At 31.9% G+C, this 23295-nt stretch overlaps 1 protein-coding gene across 1 annotated transcript in view; it reads right to left on the reverse strand.

Annotated features, from left to right (window-relative positions):
* The window catches only part of LOC124530159 (protein qui-1), a 121311-nt gene that overhangs the window by 17005 nt on the left and 81011 nt on the right, over positions 1 to 23295 (reverse strand). Inside the window, exons 14-16 of the mRNA XM_047104149.1 lie at positions 21115 to 21233; positions 15498 to 15676; positions 372 to 495 (exon numbers count right to left, since the gene is read on the reverse strand). Of these exons, the coding sequence (XP_046960105.1) occupies positions 372 to 495; positions 15498 to 15676; positions 21115 to 21233 (422 nt within the window). The remainder of the gene's footprint in view (positions 1 to 371; positions 496 to 15497; positions 15677 to 21114; positions 21234 to 23295) is intronic.

Consider the following 23295-nt stretch of genomic DNA (forward strand, 5'->3'; position numbering starts at 1 on the left):
TTTTTTAACGGAGCCGAGATGGCCCAGTGGTTAGAACGCGTGCATCTGATTGAGTGTAACCGATGATTGCGGGTTCAAACCCAGGTAAGCATCACTGAATATTCATGTGCTTAATTTGTAGTTATAATTCATCTCGATCTCGGCGGTGAAGGAAAATATCGTGGGAATCTAAATGTGTCTAATTTCAACGAAATTCTGATAAATATGAATCCACCAACAATTGAAGCAGCGTGGTGGAATATGGTCCATACTTTACCAGGACACTACACATACATTATAGTAATATGTAGGTTTCGAATTTTCGAAAACATTTAATCTTTTTTCTTAGTAAGATTAAGACTTAATCCGAACTAAGTCCGTGACATACTTACAAGATTTTCGTCTTGACAGCCAAAGTGTGGAGATCCCACACAACGACGCTCGTGTCCTCAGATCCGGTTAGTAGGTACTGAGATTCGCGCGTGACGCACATGCATAATATCCGCCCGGAGTGACCTGGAAATTACTTCCTTTTAGCCTATAGTAAATAAAAGCTGCTATCATAGTTTCATAGGACGATATTTTACTGGGTGGTAGGGCTTTGGGCAAGCCCATTGGGGTAGGTACCACCCACTCATCAGATATTCTACCGCCAAACAAGTACTTGGTATTGATGTATTCCGGTTTGGGTGAGTGAGCCAGTGTAAGTACAGGCACAAAGGACTTAACATCTTGTTTCCCAAGGTCGGTGGCGCATTGGCGATGAAAGGAATAGGTATAGTTTCGTTAAGGTGTTGAAACCTTTGTCTATGGGCGGTGGTGACCACTTACCATCAGCTGGCCATCAATGGGAATCGCGCTTGCATACTAATGGTTCCGTAATACAATTAATATATAGGATTTTTATTATTATTAAAGTGATAGTAGCCATGGCACAAAATATAGCTGTTCTAAATACACAACCATGTAAAATCAGAATTGTATTACTTAAATGTGTAGAGATATAAATAAAAATATATATTTGAAACTTAGGTCTTTGAATTTAATAATCGGAGTAGTTTGTATGATATCAAAACATATTTGATTGCTCGAGTCGCTAGCAAATATTAAAGTGCCTCTCAAATATCGATGTAAAGTCCTTTGTCGAAGGTATTTTTAATATATGCTGAGTATCTCTATAAGGAATACGTTAAATGTAGTTTTCATTTTAATGTCTAAAATTGTTGATGCTCATACTTTTAATAAAGGTAATTCTATGAATATTATTAATACTATCACCATGAACACCATCGTTATCATAATCATCTTCATCATGTTTTGTTACCACACATTTAATCTTTTTTCTGTCTGTGATTCACAATATTATATAGTCATTGCCAATAATGGTATAATATATGAATGATTTAATTATTTTTAAATCTATTTTTTTTTGTTTGTACTTGCTAATCTCAGCAGCCCTATAAATGAGAGTAGATCTATTTAGTAGTAAAGTTGTATATTCTATGTGGATGTTCGTTTTCCTAGAAATTTGATTTGTCATTTAATTGAAACTGGTATGAAGTTTCACTTTGCCAAAGTTCATTTGAATGATACGGTGAATGAACGTGAACCTCACTGTGTTTCGATGTTATATTACACAAATACATATTCATTTAAAATAAATGGGTACATTGGAAATTGCCACGTGATGGTTAGGGCTCATTGTCACTCATAAGCTTAGTCATTGTAAGAAATCTCTTAGTTGGATACTAAGATATTAAGGCCTTTATACATGTAGGTATTATATGACGTTGGCTCATAGATTAAAACGAAACACATCAATACTATGTCGACCAATGATTCGAAGGATGGGTTGTGTGAAAGATGATATGACTAGAAATATTATTACTTGTGAGATGACGTCAGATAGGGAAGTATGGAAGGAGTGGACATAATGCGCCGACCATAAGTAAATTGGGATAAGGGCAGGGATGATGATGACATCAATACTATGTAATTATTGCGATACTATTCAGATTGTATTCCCATCAAGTGCATGCCTTTCTATTTGACTTAATGACGTATTTCACGAATATTTACGTAAATATTCACGACGATTTCAAAATAGCTCAAAGATGTAATTTATTTTTGCGTGTATCTTTGTGGGCAGCGAGCGTCTCGAATTTCGGCGTATATCCACATTTATAACGATAAATATGTAAAACTAATCCTTGAGATAAACTATTCAAACAAATGGGTCAATCTGGTAAGCTTTATTGTATTTAAACTGCAAGAAAATAGATTGGTCCAATAGTTTTTCTTGGTTCAACCAATTCTTATTCTGACCTGCTTTTTTGTAAAGATTTTCGTGAAGCATGTTCAAAATTGAGCTGCTCTAGGGCGAACCTTAATATGTCCACGTTGAGTTGTAAGAACGACCGGGATTATGCAATATTGCTCTAAAATATATCGATAAGGTTTAGAATAGGGGTACTCGTAATCTCTGAACGTATATATTAAGATGACTCAATATTTGTTTACGTTCGGTTATCTCTAAGGTTTTACTCAATAGGGCGTTACACATTTTCTTATATTGGTTCTTTAGACTGTGTGATGTCATCATCTTTATTTAGGTCTCAGATTTATATGTTTATTAAGTAAAATATCTATTTATATAAAAATAAATATTAAATATAATTTTAACGTTTAATTTTAGACTATTGAGACTAATATAGATTTCTGTCAGATTTCGCCAGTTCAAGTATCTTAAATAAAATCAGAGTTTACTTTAATACATAATAAAAAAAAAAGTTCAATTAAGAATTATAATGAGACGTGTAATTTCCGAACCAACCAATGATTACAACAAATATGTCGGAAAACGATATGACAGACTACGTTTTCATTTTAAGGTCAGTCAAATAATAATAATGACTAGCAGACCCGGCCACGCGTTGCTGTGGCTGAGCAAATTGATGATACAACTGACGATATCAAAGAATATAGTTGTCCTGATTATGTCTAATCATTAATCGATGCGCGTAGTAATTCATTGAACTAACTTTTTTATTTAATTCATTACCATTAATTGGATCACGCTGTTTGATATTGATGTGATATTCGTCTTGTCCTTGCCAGAATATCAATGGGTACTGGAGTGCGTCGTACGAACGGTGTATATCTGAAATTCTACTCACAGTATTATCTCGGCGGGTAATTTTTATAGATCTGTTGTCAACTGGATCACCGACCATAATAATCGCAACTTCATCTACAGTTGGCGCATTGAACCTGCCAGCGTGTCCTCCCGATGGTTCTTTGTCAGCTTTAATGACGATTTGATAATTGTCACCTTTTAATTGTGGTGATACTCTTTTAAACAATTGAATCAGATGATTACGGTTCTCCAAAAAATTTTCTAACGGTACTACAATTGATCTCTCTTCTGCTTGTTCAATAAAATTATACTGGCATCGCGTTGTCACACGTTCTTCACAACTGCCCATAAAATAGATTTGGAGAAATTTTGGATCTTCATTTGGCATTGGCATCAATGACCCTATTTTATGGTACACTTGTCCTTGTATTTTAAATGTTGTTTCAAAATTACGACCATCAGTTGAGAGATCGCAAATTTTTGATCCTCCAAATGATGTCATTTGAAAGCAAGAATTAAACTTTCGTGTATTACGCAAAAATAATTTTGAATCATTTGAAATGCCAGAAAGAAGAGATTTCAAAGGTTCAGGCGGAGTAGGGAGTGGTAATAATACAACTTTCCCTGAGGCACAACACATGCCAGGTGATTCATTCCGAAATTTTAACGCCTGACAATGTTTGCATATTTTGTTCATCGCACCGATAGTAACTTTGGGATCAGCTGAATAATTAATGTCTGGTGCATAATTAAACCCAAGACGAACAAATGATTCACGTGTTAATGCACGACTGGTTCGCTGCCTTTCTCGGTCTCGTTCTCTAATTGAATCTATGTGTTGTCCACGTGCAGCTCTTGTTCTCGATAAATATTCTTGGAGACGATTATCACGCTGTTCTCTTGATTCATGCGCACGAATATCAGCTATGCGAATTCTTTGAGCTTCATTTCTTTCTGCTCTTTGTTCGACTGATTCGTGAGCTCTTTCAAGACGCCGTTGTCGAGCTTTTTTGCTACGGGCATTGTTGAGGTTAGATTTTTTTGGTGGCATTTTACTGAAAATTTTATGTGAATAAATTCCTTGTACTATTATTTTGTTGTTCTTATATTTCACTGCATTATGTAACTGTAAATTAGTAGCTATATAGATATCCAAAATAATATACAACAAATGAAAATAAAATGAAAAATGATCCAGAAAAAGCGATGTCACAGAGAGTATTGATCAAAAAATGACCAGCACCACGTGTAGTGGACAATGAAATCTAAAATTCAACGGTAGCGCCATCTATTATAAGTTAATGATAAACGGTCTGACAGATTTCTGTAAAAAATCCTATGTGAGGCGCCATCTGTTCGAAATTTTCGTAACTTACAATTAATAACAACAATTAACTTTGATAATCAGTTTATTGTTATTTATAAATCATTGATGCCATTAATCGAAATGAAAACTATCCTATCTCTTAAGTTGGACCAAATTACACATAAATGCCAAATCTCATCAATATCGGTTGAGTTGGTGAAGAGTTCACTGGGAACATACATTGTGACACTGGATTTTTATATATTAAGATTATTAATTTCTGCTAAAACATCATATGATATAATTAATAATAGAAGATACTAGAAGGTATTTTCTCTATTAGGAAGCTTAGGTCTCCGATCAACAAAGGAGCTAAATTAAATTTGCTTTGTTGGGCGTACCGACTTGCCTAAGTCCTTAAACCCGTGTAATCACTATGATAGCGAAGTGTTGTATGAAATTAAATTGATCTGTTAAATAGAAGAATATGATTTCATATCTTAATAATACTCATTAAATTTGTCTTTGAAAAAGAAGAGAAAATACATGTAAAAGAATTTTTCTCTCAATGAATTATTTATATTTTTTAGTTACACTTTCCGCTACCAGTTAGTATTGGATAAACCAATAACTGAATATATGTATATATCCTACGTATAGTTTTTAAGTCTTGGAAGGATTTAGTAGCATTCTGATAAAGATCTTACCCCAAACGGTCCTGGATTTAAATTCCGATTTGAATCAGTTAGATGGAACCATTATTTTATCTCCTAGTAGTAATCCTGAGTCAGGAAATTGCAAATATATCTAGATAAACTTTCTCTAGTATTTTAGTGTTGTCGTTGATGAGAGTGTGAACAGGGGTACTTTGTCTTTGCGAACACATTTGAGCTCCATAATATGTCTTGCAAAGTTCGCTAGTCCTAAAAATTTTCCAGACTGAAATTTCGCTCGGAAAACTTGATATTAAACTAAAAGATTAAATGTGCATACTTGGTATATTATATAAATTGATTTTTAATATTTTTTTTAAAACTCATGAGATATCATTAAATTTTATTTTATGAATTGCAATGAGAACTCATACCATTTAATATAAAAAACCGGTTGTTCTTTAGCCATATATTTGTTTGCAGTTAACTATATGGAAAACAAACTTAGCAGCATTTTACAGCCTTTGTGACGTCAATACCCTTAGGGATACTTTTACTTGGGAGATTTTACATTTTGTGATTCCTCGCCCATCACACGTTGTGGATAAGGCACTTATGTGATCGATTGATGGATGCTCGTTACCGAAATACCCTTAGTCGGCTTTTACCCTAACCACGCTTTGATTTATAAAAATGTTCCACAGTTCCTATCCCAAATCTCTCTAAAGATTCGAAAAGTTACAATATTAATACAAAATATCCATTTATAACGACAAATATGATAATCATAAAGATTTGCATATATAGTTCGATATTATTTTCTATATTGTAATAATAACAAATAAATTGACGATGAATAATAACAAATAGTAACAAACAAATACACCTATTAAGCTTTTATTAAGGCTCAGTACCAAACACATTTAGTTACATAGTTTAGAGTTAGTGTTTATTACAGAATATACTTGAAAATAAATTGACATCACATTTCAATAGACGCACACATATAAATAAAAACGAGTGGCATAATAGAGAATCAATTGTTTTACGAATGTTTATTTAAAAATCGAACGGGAAATAAAAATAAATACATATAAAAATAACAACAATTTATAATACGGCAGGGACAATCTTATTAAATTAACATTTTGTGATCGGCCGTAGTAGAGGATAATTCCCGACGACGTTTCTCTGATATTGGAATACTGGCTTGAAACGTGAGTCGACTGCGATTCAAATTGCAATATACCTATTTTGTTGAAATTAAAATGTGGAATGGAAATGATATGCATGTTGCACGCCACGTTCCTTGCATAATATATTTTTATTTTAATGTACATTTTCAAGAGTGAAATATAGTATGATTATATTTTTATGTACATTATATTGTTGTTAACATTTTCAAGAAACAATATAATGACATCTGTTGTAAGAAATCGACATCATTGTTTTGTTTGGTATATTATTAGTTACTTCATTATTCAAATTCCTAATGGCATATACACTGTGTATGGCTTATACCTTACATATTTCTTCATATATAAAATAATATCTGTTAATATAATATTTTTCAATTATAATAATACGCAATTTCGTATGCATGTTTCCCTCAAATTTACAATAATAATGATGGTCGAATTTCGCTGATTGGGCGAATAACATTCACTATAATTATGCTATTATTATTTATTTAATAAATAAAAGTTCACGCCAGCGATTTTACTCATGTTTTAGAGGTAGATCGATCAGTATTCCGCGTAAAAAAGTAACCTGTCAGAGTTATAGTTCAATCTTGCTACATATCAAATTTCATGAATTACAGTTCCATGATTTGTCTGAACGAGTAACGGATAAATAGATCAAGTTAATATTAATAATAATTTAGATAATAATTTTTGAAACTCAAGATTTACACATATTGTATGTAAGAAAACAATTCAAAAAATTGAAAGAAATTATATTAGGATATACAAACGTATACTATAGGGTTTTCTTGGCTGACACCGGCTCCAAATATTTATTTATTTATTTATTGTTTTATTTGGCAATCCAACAGTGTTACAATATCTTATAAAATTTAACAATATAATGCAAAAATTATGACCGAAAAAGGATTACACTATTATAGCATGAATTCGAAGAGCTGATACAATATGAAAGTTTTTTACTAGTTATTTCTATAAGTTAAACAATTTGTGATAGGTATAGGTACTCTTCATAAACTGTATGTTTGTGAAAATTTTGTGTGTGTGTGTGTGTGTATGTTTGTGAAATTGTGTGTGTGTGTGTGTGTGTGTGTGTGATTATGTCATTATTGATTTGCTTTTTATTGCTTTTTTAAACGCTCCTTTAGGTAAATTAAATAAATCTATGTCAGCATAAAATTTATTGTGTATGTACATATGTACATAGGAAAAGTAAAGCATTTTGATACAATCTATATTGGTGAAATCTTTACAAACACGCTTAATGTAGCCCAGCTGTTTATAAGCTGCATTTTTAACATGTTCTATTTGATCTGTCATTAACAATTTAGAATCTAAATAAACACCTAAATCTTTAATTTGATTGACTTTTTGTAAAGGTATATTTTTGAAATTATACGAATAGTTTATAGTTTTTGTCTTACGTGTAAATGTTATTTGTCGGCATTTATTTATATTTAGGGTTATTTTATTAAGTTTATAATATTTAACTAGGTTATCTAAATCACTTTGTACTTTATTACAATCATCAATATTTTTAATAGATAAAAATATTTTTTTATCATCTGCAAACATGAGAAATTTCGCGGATTTAAAGCAGTATGAAATGTCATATAGGTAGGCGTTACAAAGTAGTGGTCCTAAGATAGAACCTTGGGGTACGCCAGATGTGATTTCATTGTAATTACTTCATACGAATAAAACCATCTATGTAAGTCTCCTCTAATACCAAGTGCTTGTAGCTTTTGCAATAGGATGATGTGATCTACTCGGCCAAAAGCCTTTTCAAAATCTGTGTATACCACGTCAACCTGTTGTTTTTGATCCATAGACATAATTACGTAATTAGTAAATGTTGATAAATTACTTATAGTTGATCTATTATTAACAAACCCATGTTGCTGTGGGGGTATTGACTTGTAAATTAGTGACGCAATATTTTTATGTATAACTTTTTCAAATACTTTACTGATTGTGTTAATTATTGATATTGGCCGGTAATGTTCTATTTTATTTCTGGGACCGGTTTTGTGCAAGGGTATTAAAAATGCTTCTTTCCATTTAGCTGGATAAGTAGCAAAGCCATTTAACGATTTGTTAAATATTATGGAGTGGGGCTTAGAAAGATTTTTCGCACATTTATTATAAAATATTGCAGGAATATTATCACTACCAGCTCCCTTGCTTGTATCTAATTTATTTAGTATATCATATACGTCTTTTTCACTAATGATTAATTTGTTTATGTTTTCATCTGATTCTGGTAGATTTAAACTGACATTATTATTAATATTATTTTGTTTCATAAAATCGCTTTCAAAAAATGTGCTGAACCCAGAACAAATTTCGTCAATGGTATTGAAACTTTGGTCACCTAATGTTAGACTATTAGGATACCTAGTGTTCTTACTACGCAATGATTTTTGGTACCACCATAGCAGTTTAGGGAATTTTTTGAGTAATATCCTACTACTATTATAAAGGCGAAAGTTTGTAAGTATGGATGTATGGATGTTTGTTACTCTTTCACGTAAAAACTACTGAATGGATTTGAATGAAACTTTATCACAATATAGCTTATACATCAGAATAACACATAGGCTACAATTTTTGAGGTTTCTAATGTGAGGTCGTAAAAAACACATTTTTTGCGCTTACATTGCAAACGCTGACTGAATCCTACAAGATAGACCAAAACAATGTACAACAGTATTGTACAACTTAAAAAGGTCTACAAAAAAGTCCGTGATGGTATATGTTTATCTCTTAGGAATAACTCACAATAACCATTTTTTATTCTTTACTTTGTACGAGAAATAATGGCTTATTTACGAAGCGATTTTAAGCGATTACTAGACTAGACGGGACGAACCTGAAGTCCACGCGAACGAAGTCGTGGGCAAAAGCTAGTTTGGATATAAGTTTAAATCGAGTATAGCATTTTTCCTGAATGTTTTTTTGTCTTTTCCGTAATAATGAAAATTCATCATAGTCTCTTGGGTTTTTGTATATTTTCCAACGTGAATGTGCTTTTATTTTATCGTTAATTATGTGTATTAATGACTTACTGTACCATATTGGATATTGTGATAAATTTTTGTTATTTGCAGTAAAACGTGGGACATTTCTCTAACAATGACTATAACTACGTTATATAATCGTAAATCGACTTTTAAGTAGTCCAATATTTTTCATTTATTTAATCTAGGAGGACTCTAAAAAATATGTTAAATATGCAATTATTTTTAATACTTTTTAGTGCATTTTTATTTCTTTAAAAATATTGTTTTGCTTGAAGTCGGTTTTTCTTTTTGTTAAAATTTTTATTTTTATTTATACTATTGGGATATATTAATAAATAACATTTTATACAGAAATACCTACGATAGATTAAAACGATAACAGAATCCACTTAACGAAATTCTTGTAAATAACGAGTTACTCAAATTATTAATTAGTTTACAAACTGTAGTTTAAAACCTGCCAAATAAACAGAGGACTGAAAGCAATATTAATGAGAGCTTGGTATTGATCAATTAAATTTAATATCGTACACTCGCCGCCCAGAACAGTTTCACGCAATTATTATCGGGAGCTCTAAAATTAATAGCATTAACATTTTCAAGGAATCTATTAAGATTGTAATACTGGATTTAGATAATCCTTATTAATAACGAGATAGTCCAGTGGTTAAAATACATAAACTGTGGTAGTTTACGAGTTTGAATCTGGGTGGGCTACATCGAGTTTTCATGAGCTTCATCTGTGTTTTTAAATCAAGTATTACTTAACACAGATGGCAACAAACATCATCTCGTACTCAGTGATAGGGTTCAACATCGAATTGGTGGTATTTTATGGGGTGAAATCTGTTACATAAGCAAGTGCGAACACATTTTGGATGGGCACACGCATTAACTAACTTAAACAAGTATAACTACTTTTAACGAGATGTAAAAAATTTAAGCCCAGCAGTGGGCATTCGAACGGCAATTACAACATTTACACTATTCATTTCGTAAACGTCAAAGTCAATTTATTTCATAATCATAATTTTTTCCCTCTTCATCGAGACACGTAGCATTCCAACTAAGAACTATTGAAAACTTCATATTTATAAACATTGGTCTGTATAATATATTTAAATATATTCATCGAGTGAGTTTAGATATGGATTCAATTCCCCCAGGTGTCTGAAACGACTTTTCCGTTATGCAGAAAATAATTGGAAAATCGTGAGTTTCATTTTAAACATTATAAAGAATCCAATCCATCCATAACGCAAATCGCCCGAGTTTGGGGCAAAATTGTTATTTTACTCGAAGCGATTTACATGTAGATCCGAAGTTAGTTTCACCGACCCTAATGTATCAATTACTACAACAGATTTAGAACTGTTGTTTACCTTCGTTTTTAACCTTTAAAAGTTCTCAGTTTAGTTTGTTTATTTTATACATTTTTTGTATGTATTTTTGGTAATAACCGAAATGAATTTGCAAGATTACTTAATTCGAAAGAAGTTTATTCCAAATTAAATTTTGTAAAGATCTGATGATAAGTTTCGGAAGATAACGGAACTCTTTAATGAATGCCAGCAAATCAACCTCGATTACTGGTGTAGTTCTATATGATACTTTTTATACATTTATATGATATTGAAGTCATAGCTAATTTACATTGAAATGTTACTTTAAGATATTTGTGCTGTGTTGTGGTGTTATACCTTTATAGCATAGCAACTGTCGCTATTACATATTTGTTACGGATTGATATCAAGTCACATCAAATCAAAACTATAGAAATCACACATGGATATGTACAGTAGCATAATATCCCATCATACTGATTTATCGACTGCAACATATACTTATTTCATAGCAACGGTTGCTATGCTGTAACCTTAATAATACTGCTGAAAAAAATAATGTATTATATATTATATAAAACTTTAATAACGACATTTCTTCTTCTTCTCTTATCAATGTCTTTCTTAGTAATGTAATGTGATAAATTCATCATGTAAAATGTCAAATTCGTAAAACAATCGTTGAGTAAAATTAATTTCGTCATAAATATCTCGGAAGGTATTCAAAATATTCATTTACCTAAAATGTTATTGTACATTTCTCTTACGAGCATATTTTAATTTATTTGATCAGCTAAATGCTGTTAGTTATATTTGATGGATTACTGTTTTTGCACTAAGTGATTACTATCTGACCTACTCTTGTCACACGGACGCGGTCACATATTTGATTAGAAGTATAATGTTATTTACAAATTATCTGTTATGGATATTTATATTAGTAAAATTATTTTTTTAAGAGCCAAGATAACCCAGTTATAACGCGTGCATTTTAACCGAAGTTTACGGGTTCAAACTCAATAAAGCACCACTATTATATTCATGTGCTTAATTTGGAAAACATCGTGAGGAAACCTGCATGTGTCTCATTTCAGAAATTCTGCCACATTAATATATAATTTCACATATTCCACCAATCCACATTGAAACAGCGTGGTGGAATATGTTCCGAACCGTCTCCTCAAAAGTAGACTAGGCCTTAGCTCAGACGTGGGAAATTTAAAGGCTGATGTTGTAATTTTTCTAGGATTGTACTAAAATTCCATATTTATTGTATGTTTTGTCAAATGTATTGATGCAGCTCTTAAGTAATATTATAGAAAAGTGAACCAAAATTAGTTCACGCCAACGAAATGGGCAATGTTGCGCTAAAACATGTTCCAACATTACACACTTGTATATAACGCTTCAGTGCTTAATTTCACAATCACATTTCTAGTTTAATGTATACATGCGTCTAGATCAGTAGTTCCCAAACTTATTTTTCTCATGGGCCACTTTCAAAATTTTAATGGTTTCGTTGGACCCCTCTGCTGCTGCATTTCTACCACATCCTTAAAGTCGCCAAAAAATAAAAATGTATCGCTTCTGAGTCCCTATATTCCGATAGGTAAACAAAAAACGAAATATAGTACATTTCCTAACTCTTTACTTATTAAAAGAATAGAATTACAATAAAAATATATAAGGTAATATAACTATGCTAACATTTTTGCTCATTACTATCAAAAGCAGATAAATTTTCGTGGACCCCCATTAACATCTTATGGACCTCATTTTTAATTCACGCTTACGTAGACCCCCATCATGTCTCCCGTGGGGGTCCCCATGGACCACTTTGGGAATCACTCGTCTAGATTTTTAATATGAGTTGTTTTTAAGTATTACACGTATATGTTGTTGTAGCCATGATGTATGAGGTAATAATTTATATCGCAGATAAAGTTACTGCGTGATATAAATAGGGGATTTAGTTTCTTCATTAAAAATATGTTACATGTACGAGCGTATGTCATTGCTTTTACGCTAAGGAAATGCTTGTTAATTTTTTCCTTATTAGTCATTACTTTAATTAAAAAATGATGTCTTTTATTAATATATGGTGAAAACATGTAAATCCGTCAGTCTGTCTGCAGAAAAAATTTAAGCGAAATATATATAACTAATAACACTGATATAATTAATGTAATATATTTAAAGTATGGTATTAATTATAAATCATTAATTGTTATTAAAAATTCATATATGTAGACTGAAGATTATACCGGTTATAGATAGTCCAAGCTACGAGGGCGTGCCTTTCAGTTACAGTGCAAGTTTACAATATTAGCTGCTAGATTCTGAGCTCCATTTCTACTCCCAGAGCATATGTGGGAACACGTACGCTATGTTAAATGACACAAGCGATTAATATTCAACTGGAAATATGCTCTACATAATAGCAATTTCATATAACGATGATATTTATTCATAAAACAATATCCTGTTTCTAATAATATTTGTAAAATATATTGTATATATTCCTGATTTATTTTATATTGAAGTCGATTCTTTTTTCGGACCCGAGTTATGGAAAGTGTCATTGTAAAAAGCTACTACAAACGGCATTTTTGAAAAATTAAGTATAGAATTATCAATTAACGACACAAGGGAATATAAAAAATAGTAATAATAGTAATAATATCTAATAATTAGAGCAACTTTCCCGTGGACTCAATATCTATGACAACGTGAATTAAAACTACTAATGTACTGAACTGAGTCGTTGTTGACTTGAGACTAACGCTTGAATTGAGCTTCCCGCACGACGTGTCTCCTCTCGCGAAAATTCGTAGAGAGCATCTTCATGGATTAACGGCATCTATTATGAATGAAATTAATGTACGAGTTCACGACATTCTGGTCAAAATGTTTGTATAAGTTGATTAGAAAAAGAGACTACGTATCATGCAACTATCACATTAAATGATTATTATCAATCACCGAAAAGACTCGTTTTTTTTTTAAATTTATATTATGTTTCAATACAAGTTTTTACGACACGTTGTTAGCCTTGCCCGATTGGGCGTTACCGATAAATATGCCGAGCGGAAATCTCAAACCCTGCCCAGCATTTACCGAGCAAAATTTCATAAGTCCGTTCAGCGCAAGGTCTTGTTCCGCACTGATTTATTAGACAGAGGTATTAACGCCGTAATACGCCTCATGTGATTAAGTAAAGAAAAAAACATTATGTGCCAAAATATGCCAAAGATTTCTTAGCTATACACATAAAAATATTGTGAATGAAAGCTTAGTAAATATTATATACTGAATTTAGAGTTGAATTTTTATTTTAGAATAATAAATATCACATAGTATCACTATCACACGGTAATAAGAAATCATCATCATCATCATCATCAGCAGCCTAGGTTCGTCCACTGCTGGACATAGAGCTCTCCAAATGTACGCCACTGTGGTCTTTCTGCAGCTACTCGCATTCATAAGAAATCAACGTTACTCAAATAAAGCCATTTCATATACTCGTATACTTACGCGTTAAGACAACGGATTTAAGTTTATTAATTAAATACACGGTGAGATGAGAGAGCAGCTGTTAATATAGTTCGCTCACAAAGAAGTTGCGTGCGTCAGAATCCCGAACAAGGCTTAGGGTTGTTAGGAAGCGTTTGTGTTTTGTAACATCAACTAAAAAACTGTAAACATCGTTAGATTATTATGTATCCCGCGAGATTGTAAACTGTTGAAAGATTCTGAACGGTGATTCCACTTATTTTAAAACGTTAATTACATAAACGTTAATTTCGATAGTTCGATGTACCGAAAAATGATGTGTTAAATTGTAAGGAGTAGTGCTATGGTTCGCAAGTATTATGTGAAATATATCTACAGTACCCCTGATAAATAAAACTATTTTATTATTATAATGATAGGTCTAGCTGTTTGTTGAGACTACGCGCCTGTCCTAAGATAAAGGATATTTCCTTAACATAATTAATTTATATTCGTAAGTCCTCATTAAGCTCCTGGACTTCTTTAATCTGTAATAAAATTGCTATTGGTTCTGTTATGTACTCGCCATGAGGTAATAAGTATTAATATATAATTATAAACTCCAAATCATAATTCAATATTAGTTAGTTAAAGCTGTGAAAATAACAGAAGTTCGCGTGATATTGTATGCGTTAAGCTTAACTCGTATGTGAGTATATAAAATATTTAATAAATCTAAAAATGTTAAGGAAAGTTTGTTTGAGAAATATTATTATAAAATCCACTCTCATAGAAAGCACACGTTCCGAATGAAACACGATATCCCTTCTCAAATAATAAACTGTAAACAACAATTATTGTTGAAATAAATAATTCCACTATTTATTTCTTAAATTGATTGTTGTTTTCAAGACATTTATTTCCGAACCGGTAGTTGATTTTGATTGAATAACCATTGAAATGCATTTATATTGAATAAAGTAATTGAATTTGATTCAGAGGTAAATATTCTGATAATTATTATAACAGGATCGCGCACATTACAACGTATTAAGTAACAGCTGTACATTATGATAATTCTGTATTCAAACATTATATTGATTCCATATATGTACAGCGTAAAATATAATAATATGTATTTCTTTATTTAAATGAATAATAAATATATTTCTAAATTAAATGACATAACCGTCTCTCTATTTTTAAATGATAATATTCGATCCGATCGCATTAAATCCTTTTTGAGCATTGGGTTGAGTGTATTGTATTTATGTTATTTATAATTGAGAAAAACACAAATATTAGAAAACTACTGGCTAAAAAGTGTTATTCCAAATCAATGTTTATCTTAACTTACCTTTGAAAGTATGCACTTTTGAATTAGACATCACGTGCCATAGCTGCGGATCACCAGCAGATGGTGCCAGTACCAAGTGCTGCCCTGATGGTGCAAGTTGTAGTAACCGGACTCCAGCTCCCGGAGTTGAACCACCCACTGATACCACTCGAACAGTTGATGCAATTGGTGGATGTAGCCTGTTAAGAAAAGACGATATCAGACGTAAAATTTATATAAACTCTAATATATCTCATGGAAAGTCCAATTGTTTCAAATGCAAACGGCCAACATTTGTGGTAACAAAAGGACCGTTTCATTGTTCGCCTAGAGAATCGGAATTGCAATGCAACGAGGAAATTTGCTATCATCCTTGCCACAATTCCTGGATGTCATAATTTGTACGTAAACACTTTCATAATTTCGACGTCTCTATAAATAATTCTTATTTATATTCTATATTCAAATTTATTCTCCGAATAAGGCTATATGTGAAATTGTAAATGTTGATTATGGAAACTGTACTATATAGACTGTCAAGTATAAGTTGGCGTTCCTGTGGCAGCACCTGCTACACCTTTGTCTTGCCACGTTTTTGTTTATTTTACCAATATCTCCCTAGAAAATAATTCTCTACGTCTCATTTTTAATACATTTTGGGAAAGTTTAAGATATAAATGAACAAAAAAAATTAGTACATGTTTTTTCCACACGCCAACTTACACTTGACGCGCTATAGCGAACGAAGAGAAGTCAATATGTAAGTACGTGTTGTAATATAAGTGATGAATGAGAGAAAAACTTCCCACCCACAACACATTGAATAAGGCAAGCGAACGCCGATGAATTATTTATCGGAAATTGTACACGTGGAGATGCGTTCTGAATTTATTATTATATTTCTAAATCTTTACATACTATATACAATAAAGTCGCTTACCACTGTCTGTCGTTATGTATGCTTAGATCTTTTAAATTACGCAACGGATTTTGATGTGTTTTTTTTATATATCTATTAGTGATCGATTCGATAGTAAGATTTGTATACATATATTACATGGTCAACATAGTAAAGAAACGCTGATAATTTTAGAAGTTTCTAATATGATATCGTAAATAAACAAATTCTGTAATAAATTTATAGTATTTGTGTGAAAGCGTGGTGGGTCGTAAGTAATATATAAAACTCAAATCTATACAAATATGTTGTGACATCAATAACACAAAATGCTGGTATTACAGCTGATGAAACCTGTTCATCCAATTACGGATTAGAGGACCAACAAAAACTCACATCCCATTGATTCCTATCCTCGACATACGTTGAGACCCTATAAACGTCCATATAACGATCGAAGCAATTTACTTAAACGATCCTCACCTCGTGCCGTCGATGAGGTCGAGAAAGTTAATGAGAGAGATAAACAAAACGATTAGCGTGTTAATTGCAGTTCCAATCTACATCGACAAGCCCCTAATGGATGTGTGACAATTTGTTGCTTAATGTGAGTGAGGTGAGCAAATTTACAGGTACCCAATTTTATTGGAATTTATCTTTATTGCATTCGTAATACATTGTACATGTATATATGTATTGTTTGTAAACTTGGTTTGTAATTTGATGCTTTTTATTTTTTGCCTGCGTAAGGTTTAAGGCGTTTATGGAACTAACTATTGATTAAGATTAACTTACAATAGATTTATTTCCATATTTAAAATTAATTAATCGCTCATTAACGAGATGAAATAAAATCTAAAGCTTACCATAGGAAAATAAATCCAGACAATAGGTACTTTTAAGCCCATCAAATTTATTCCAAGAATATTTATCGTCTGATATAAATTTAAGAATATTTAATTTTTTAAAATAATATCCATTGCTCATTTATCTATTAAAAATACCACCAGTTCAGATAGTAGATTAAACCAAGTAGAACCGGCAAGACACTCAGTAGGTTCTCTTTTCCACCGTTTGAACTATAGAGTATGTCAATAGTATTGATATACGATACACTTAAGCACTATATCTTCTGCGCAGTTTGTTTTGCTCGGACCGTCCATTGAAAACGACCGTCGTAATTCAAGTTGGTTAGTAGGACAACATTAGCATGGATATACCAAAATATCTGATATAAATATCATCTAACAAGAACTCAATGCTTAATATAGTTTATACACACGTGTAGAGAATACTATAAGGCATTTATGATTACAAAAATGAATTTTAAATTAGTAACTTAGCAAATATTAGATGTTCATAAATATTAAAGACAAATATCATTTCATTTTCGCTTACCACAATACTAAAACCTGGCTGCAAAAAATGTTAAAATACGGTCCATTTTATGTACAAAAGATGCGGGTCGCAGGTGCGGTTAGGTTTGTTCGGCTGACGGCGCTTGGGTCGTTGGGTTAATACCACAATCACTATAATTATATAATACATATGCCTGTATTATATGGGGACGTTATTCATTCAATATGAAGGCTTTTAGTGGAATAAATGGGACATTTGAAAGTATTCGAAGAAAAACGACGAGAAATAGAAAACTATTATTAGTATTTAATATATTTTTTATGTCATGTACAATTGGTAGCTGGATTAAAAATAGGACGTCAATAAAAATTGAGTCGCCACCCGGAAAAATCACTATAAAGTAAAACATGTGACTGGGAGCTTTATTGATTTATTCCGGGATTTACAATGGCTTACCGAGGGTTGTGGCGTATTGTTCTTTTTTTAAATGCCAATAACTAAATAAAAAGAGGTTATATTTCTAATCAACTGTTACATAAATATTGATAATTTTCCACAGGGAAATTTCCAACGAGTTATTTGGATTAAAACCGGCTATTGAATTTCATCCTCGAACATCAGAATCTGAAGCTTCCCTTAGATAACCGACAATACACAACAGCGTAGTTTTTAAAGAACTTTCTACCTAGATTTCACCAGCGGGTTTTCCTAACCAATACGACTTCGGAACCTCCATAAAAATAATCTACACATTTTATAAAGGTCTGCAACACACCTGTAAGCCTCCTTTTGTTGCAGATGTCTATAGTACTAAGTTACCATCAGGTCAGACTCTTGCTTGTTTGCCATCTATCTACACACTAAAAAAGCGATATTTGCTCAGACTATACTTAAAGTGAAATCGTTTTACATCAGGCTTTGTGACGACTACGTAAAATAAATATGGCGTCCGTTTCGAGTGTTATACTCTTATTGTTATAATTGAAAAGCATGAGCTGTTGTGTATAACAATATAAATATACTTTTTTGTAGAATAAGTATTTTCGATATTCAGTTTTAAGTACATTATTGTTTGCTTGTTCGGGATTCAATTTGAATTATAAATGCCTGTTTTAAGAGTACATCACGTGCGCCTCATTAAATCAACTTTACGAAGTTGGTTGACATTTGCGAAATAGCGTTACGGCTCCGCTCCGCCAGTCTCGAAGCGTGAAGTTGTATAGCCTCTAAACTTCTTCTATAAACGGGCTATGTAATGCAAATATAAGATGTTTCAAATCAGAGGTACGAGGTAGACAGAGATAGAACAGGGTATTCTGTGATAAGTTAATTTAACCAGTCTTCAGCGTTTATAGTATCGAGGTCTAATGACGACAATTGAAAAATTGTAAAAACTAGAAGTGCTGGTTTTGTGTCCTTCTATTTTGTATCATCCTTGTAACATATATTGCTATCAAACTTATATTTATATTACTATCAAACTTGTAATACTTAAAATTGCTTTTTTTCTACAAAGGAATGAGCCAGTGTAACTATAGGTACAAGGTAACATGTGAGCTTTTAAGGTTGTTGGCACATATGCGAAATGAGTAATGGCTAAAAAGAAGTCCTGATGGCTCATTAGCCACTCGAAGTACTAATTTGAAATTAGTTCTTTTTTGTAAACTCTAACTCAAACAAGGAAAAATTCCTCATTCTCATGATTGTATAAGACAGCAGTTCAGTCAGAGAGATCGGTCACACGATGAATGATTTTAGGAGCTATGCATAATACAAAGGTGTAACACCCTACCGCCGGATTTCTTCTTAAAGTTGCTAGAGAGAAATATTCAAAAATAATTTTAAGGGCATACCCCAAATTTGAGCTGAAGACTCGGGTTTTAAAGCCTTACAAGCTAGCCTGCCGGGGCATGAATCGTCTTTATAATACCTATATTCATTTTGTAATTTAATAAGTTATATATTAGGTTGACAATTTTACTTTTTTCTTATTACATAATAATTCGATTGTCAAGCGAGGTTTAGTTTCGAGTTTAGTGTTTATGGGAATTGTGACAACGTTTTCATATTCGCTATCTCAGAGAATTTAATAAGTGTTATTTTAATATATAAAAACATCTCACTATAGATATATGACAGGAATCTGTTAAAATTTGTATTTGTACACTGTTCAATGTTTTGTAAAGTCATAGTTTTTAATCGGCATAGTGATGGTCGAATTCTCGGTATTCAAAATCAGAATGAGTGGCATCGAATCCAATTACATTAAAATCATTCGAGACTATGTTTATAAAAATGCGGCCGACGTGATAGTTCCGGTAGATGCCAAACATCAAAATTTATGGTTATTGAAAATATCTATATTAATATTATAAATGAGAAAGTAACTCATTCTGTCTGTCTGTTTGTCGCATTTTTGATATGAAGTAAATTTGAACTCAAAGAAAGGACATAGACTCCTTTTTTACTTAACACATGATAACTAACGCCCTAAAACTCGGGCGACTAATAAATTTATTATAAAAACATCAAATAAATATGGAGAAAAATACATGAATACAAATATTTTTAATAAAATAAATATTTTTTATTACGATAACATTTAGCATTGTAAAGGATACAATAGGGGATAGAGAGCGTCCGAGAGGGTCATGACGGCATATGAGAGCATCATGCCATTTGCCGAACAAACGAGCCGCCATTACGCGAACTTTTAAAACAACAAAGACATAAACCTCAACAATAAGGTCATTAACGAAAATGAAATGAGATTTATTTTAACGTTTCTAAGAATACAATAAATTCATGTGATAGAAGGATAACAAAAGGGCACAGCTTAAATAAAGAAGCAGATTACGCACTATTCCACTTACGATTCAAAATCAAAATCAAAATAAACTTTATTCAAATAGGCTTTTACAAGCACTTTTGAATCGTCATTTTACAATTAAGTGAAGCTACCACCGGTTCGGAAAGTCGATTCTACCGAGAACAACCGACAAGAAACTCAGTAGTTACTCTTTTTTAACATTTAAATTAAAATATCCTGTTTGGAAGTCAACAGGTATTAACTCCACGCTTTTTTATCATCTATAAAATCTTGTATCGAATAATTGATAATGTTGTCGAGATGACGTCCCAAATGATTTCGTTACAGCGGCACACACTTCAAGCTTACCAACTACAGATGCTTCATACAACAACAACAATAGCAACAGCCTGTATACTTCCCATTACTGGCCTAAAGCACCCTCCTAAGGGTTGGTGGAATACACATGTGTCCGAATTTCCATGAAAATATGGAGACAATACACGCCATCTAAGCACTGGGCCTGTTCGAATATCCATACTGTAGTATAATTCATGTGAAAAAATACTTACCATCCATTAAGTGGTACCAGCAGCGGCTTGTCGTAACCGTCGCACCACGCCATGGCGGCTGTAACAAGGGTGGCGAGCACGCCGCGCCGCGCCACCGCAGGCCGCAGCCACGCTATTATCTAGATTACAAAACAAACCACTGCTTTATTATAGTTAACGGTTTGTCTACCGACAAACTCGAAATTGTGTTTTGTAAATATTTAAAGCGTTTATTTACTGCTAGCATTAATTATTTCGAACCCTTAAATCTTTTTATATTATTAATTTTGTGGTTTCGTCTATAATACGTTTTATTATACACTTCACCCACATGGTATTCGTTTGTGAATATACGTATATATACATATACACACATATATAAATACAACCGTACGTACATACATACACGTGTGTAAAGTACCTCGGTAGCACTTATCCTTTTACTTGTTACAAATACCATTATTTCAGACTATTTTCTATCATAAATAAAAAATGCTAAGCTAACCTCTAACCTATGTTACAACAGAAATAGTAGGTATGATATGATGAAAGAATTTTAATGGCCTTTGCAGAATAGATTGTATGACAAAAAAATAAAACCTATATATTATTTGTAAATTGTGGAAGGTCGTATGTTTATATATTCTTATGTCCTAAAAATTATGAAACGGATTTTGATGCGGTTTTTTTTTAATATACAGAGTCGAGAGGCAGATTTTGTATATAATACATGAAGAATTTGTAGTTATTAAACACTAATAATTTTAGAAGTGCCTATGTAATGTCATAAATAATAAAATTCTGTACTATATTTAGTATCAATATTACACCTGTGCGAACCCGGGGTGGGTCGTATAATAATTATGATATAAAATAATTCGATCAATATTATGAACATCTTTAACGTAATACATACATGACTATTAAATATATATCAAGAAATATATGTTTGTGAGAACAGCGTACTTAATGCTTAAAAGTAAATGCCCTAAGCCATGAACTTGTTGAATATAATCTCAGAGAACGTTCAGCAATTAACCGTTGCTTTATTTACATAGCCCTATCTTCTTAGATTTGGGTTATCTCGAGCTATTTAAACTTCGAGGGCTCGTAATGCCTTAGTTAAGGACAGATTGGATGGCCTAAAATTAGATAAGTTTGAAGATTTGACTAAACAATTTCTCCTTTAGAGAAACAAATGGGTGTTATACAGAGCATTTTCAGACTATACCGAAATCCAACAAATCCAACGTGTGTATTTTAAATTTGGAATCAATAGTTGTGAGTCGTGGTTTACGGTAAGGATCTAAATATCTTACATGGTAATCGAAGGAGTCAAAATGATTCCTGTTCTGTTATATAAAAGGTTTCTTGCTATAAATTGATATTGATATTTTAATTTGTTGTTTTCGGCATTAAAGCCTATATCATGAGGAAGATAATATGCGGAGGCATGATTAAATATATGATTAAAGAATTCTTAATGTTTATAATTATTCTAGTATAGTGGTTCAGAGTAAAATCGAAAAAAAAACCGCAGCAGCATATTAGCGAATTAACTAATTAGCCTATAACTAATAGTTACGGTAATGACTTGAAAAACAAAGAATTCGTTATTTACAATATTCTTTTTACTTGAAAAAAAAAACTCTTTTCAAAAAAATATATTGATTTATAGTGTTATTGGAGATGATGTCAGAATTCTAACTCATACATACAAATGAATGAACATGTACGAATAAAGAAAGTCACACACATACGTGATCTTGATAGCAGCATTTTTATGTGCAGTCGTGTAATTATCCTTCAAATCTTGTATTCCGATCTTTGCATTTGAATAAAAAATAATGGCGAATTCCGAAACGATGATAATAGAGAAGAAGGTCAACGGGAAGGTTACCTACATTTATAATTAACGTTCCGTATAAATGTCTTCATAAAATACCCATCACAGGAATTTTATCGTGTTTTGTCTTTGAGGCTATAAGCTTGCATTGATTGACAATAAGCTTCCAACTTAATGAATTGGACATCAACGTCTTAAATTTTAATATTCTCTTTGATTGATATTCTTCTACTTAATTCAATTTTTATTCAAATCAAAATTATAATTAAAACGTAAATTCATATTATTTTATTTCGGCGATGATAATTTTGAATCGTGAACATATTAATTTTATTACAGAAACTTCAATTCTAAAT

This window comes from Vanessa cardui, chromosome 6, assembly GCF_905220365.1.
Source record: "Vanessa cardui chromosome 6, ilVanCard2.1, whole genome shotgun sequence".
NCBI lineage: Eukaryota > Metazoa > Arthropoda > Insecta > Lepidoptera > Nymphalidae > Vanessa > Vanessa cardui.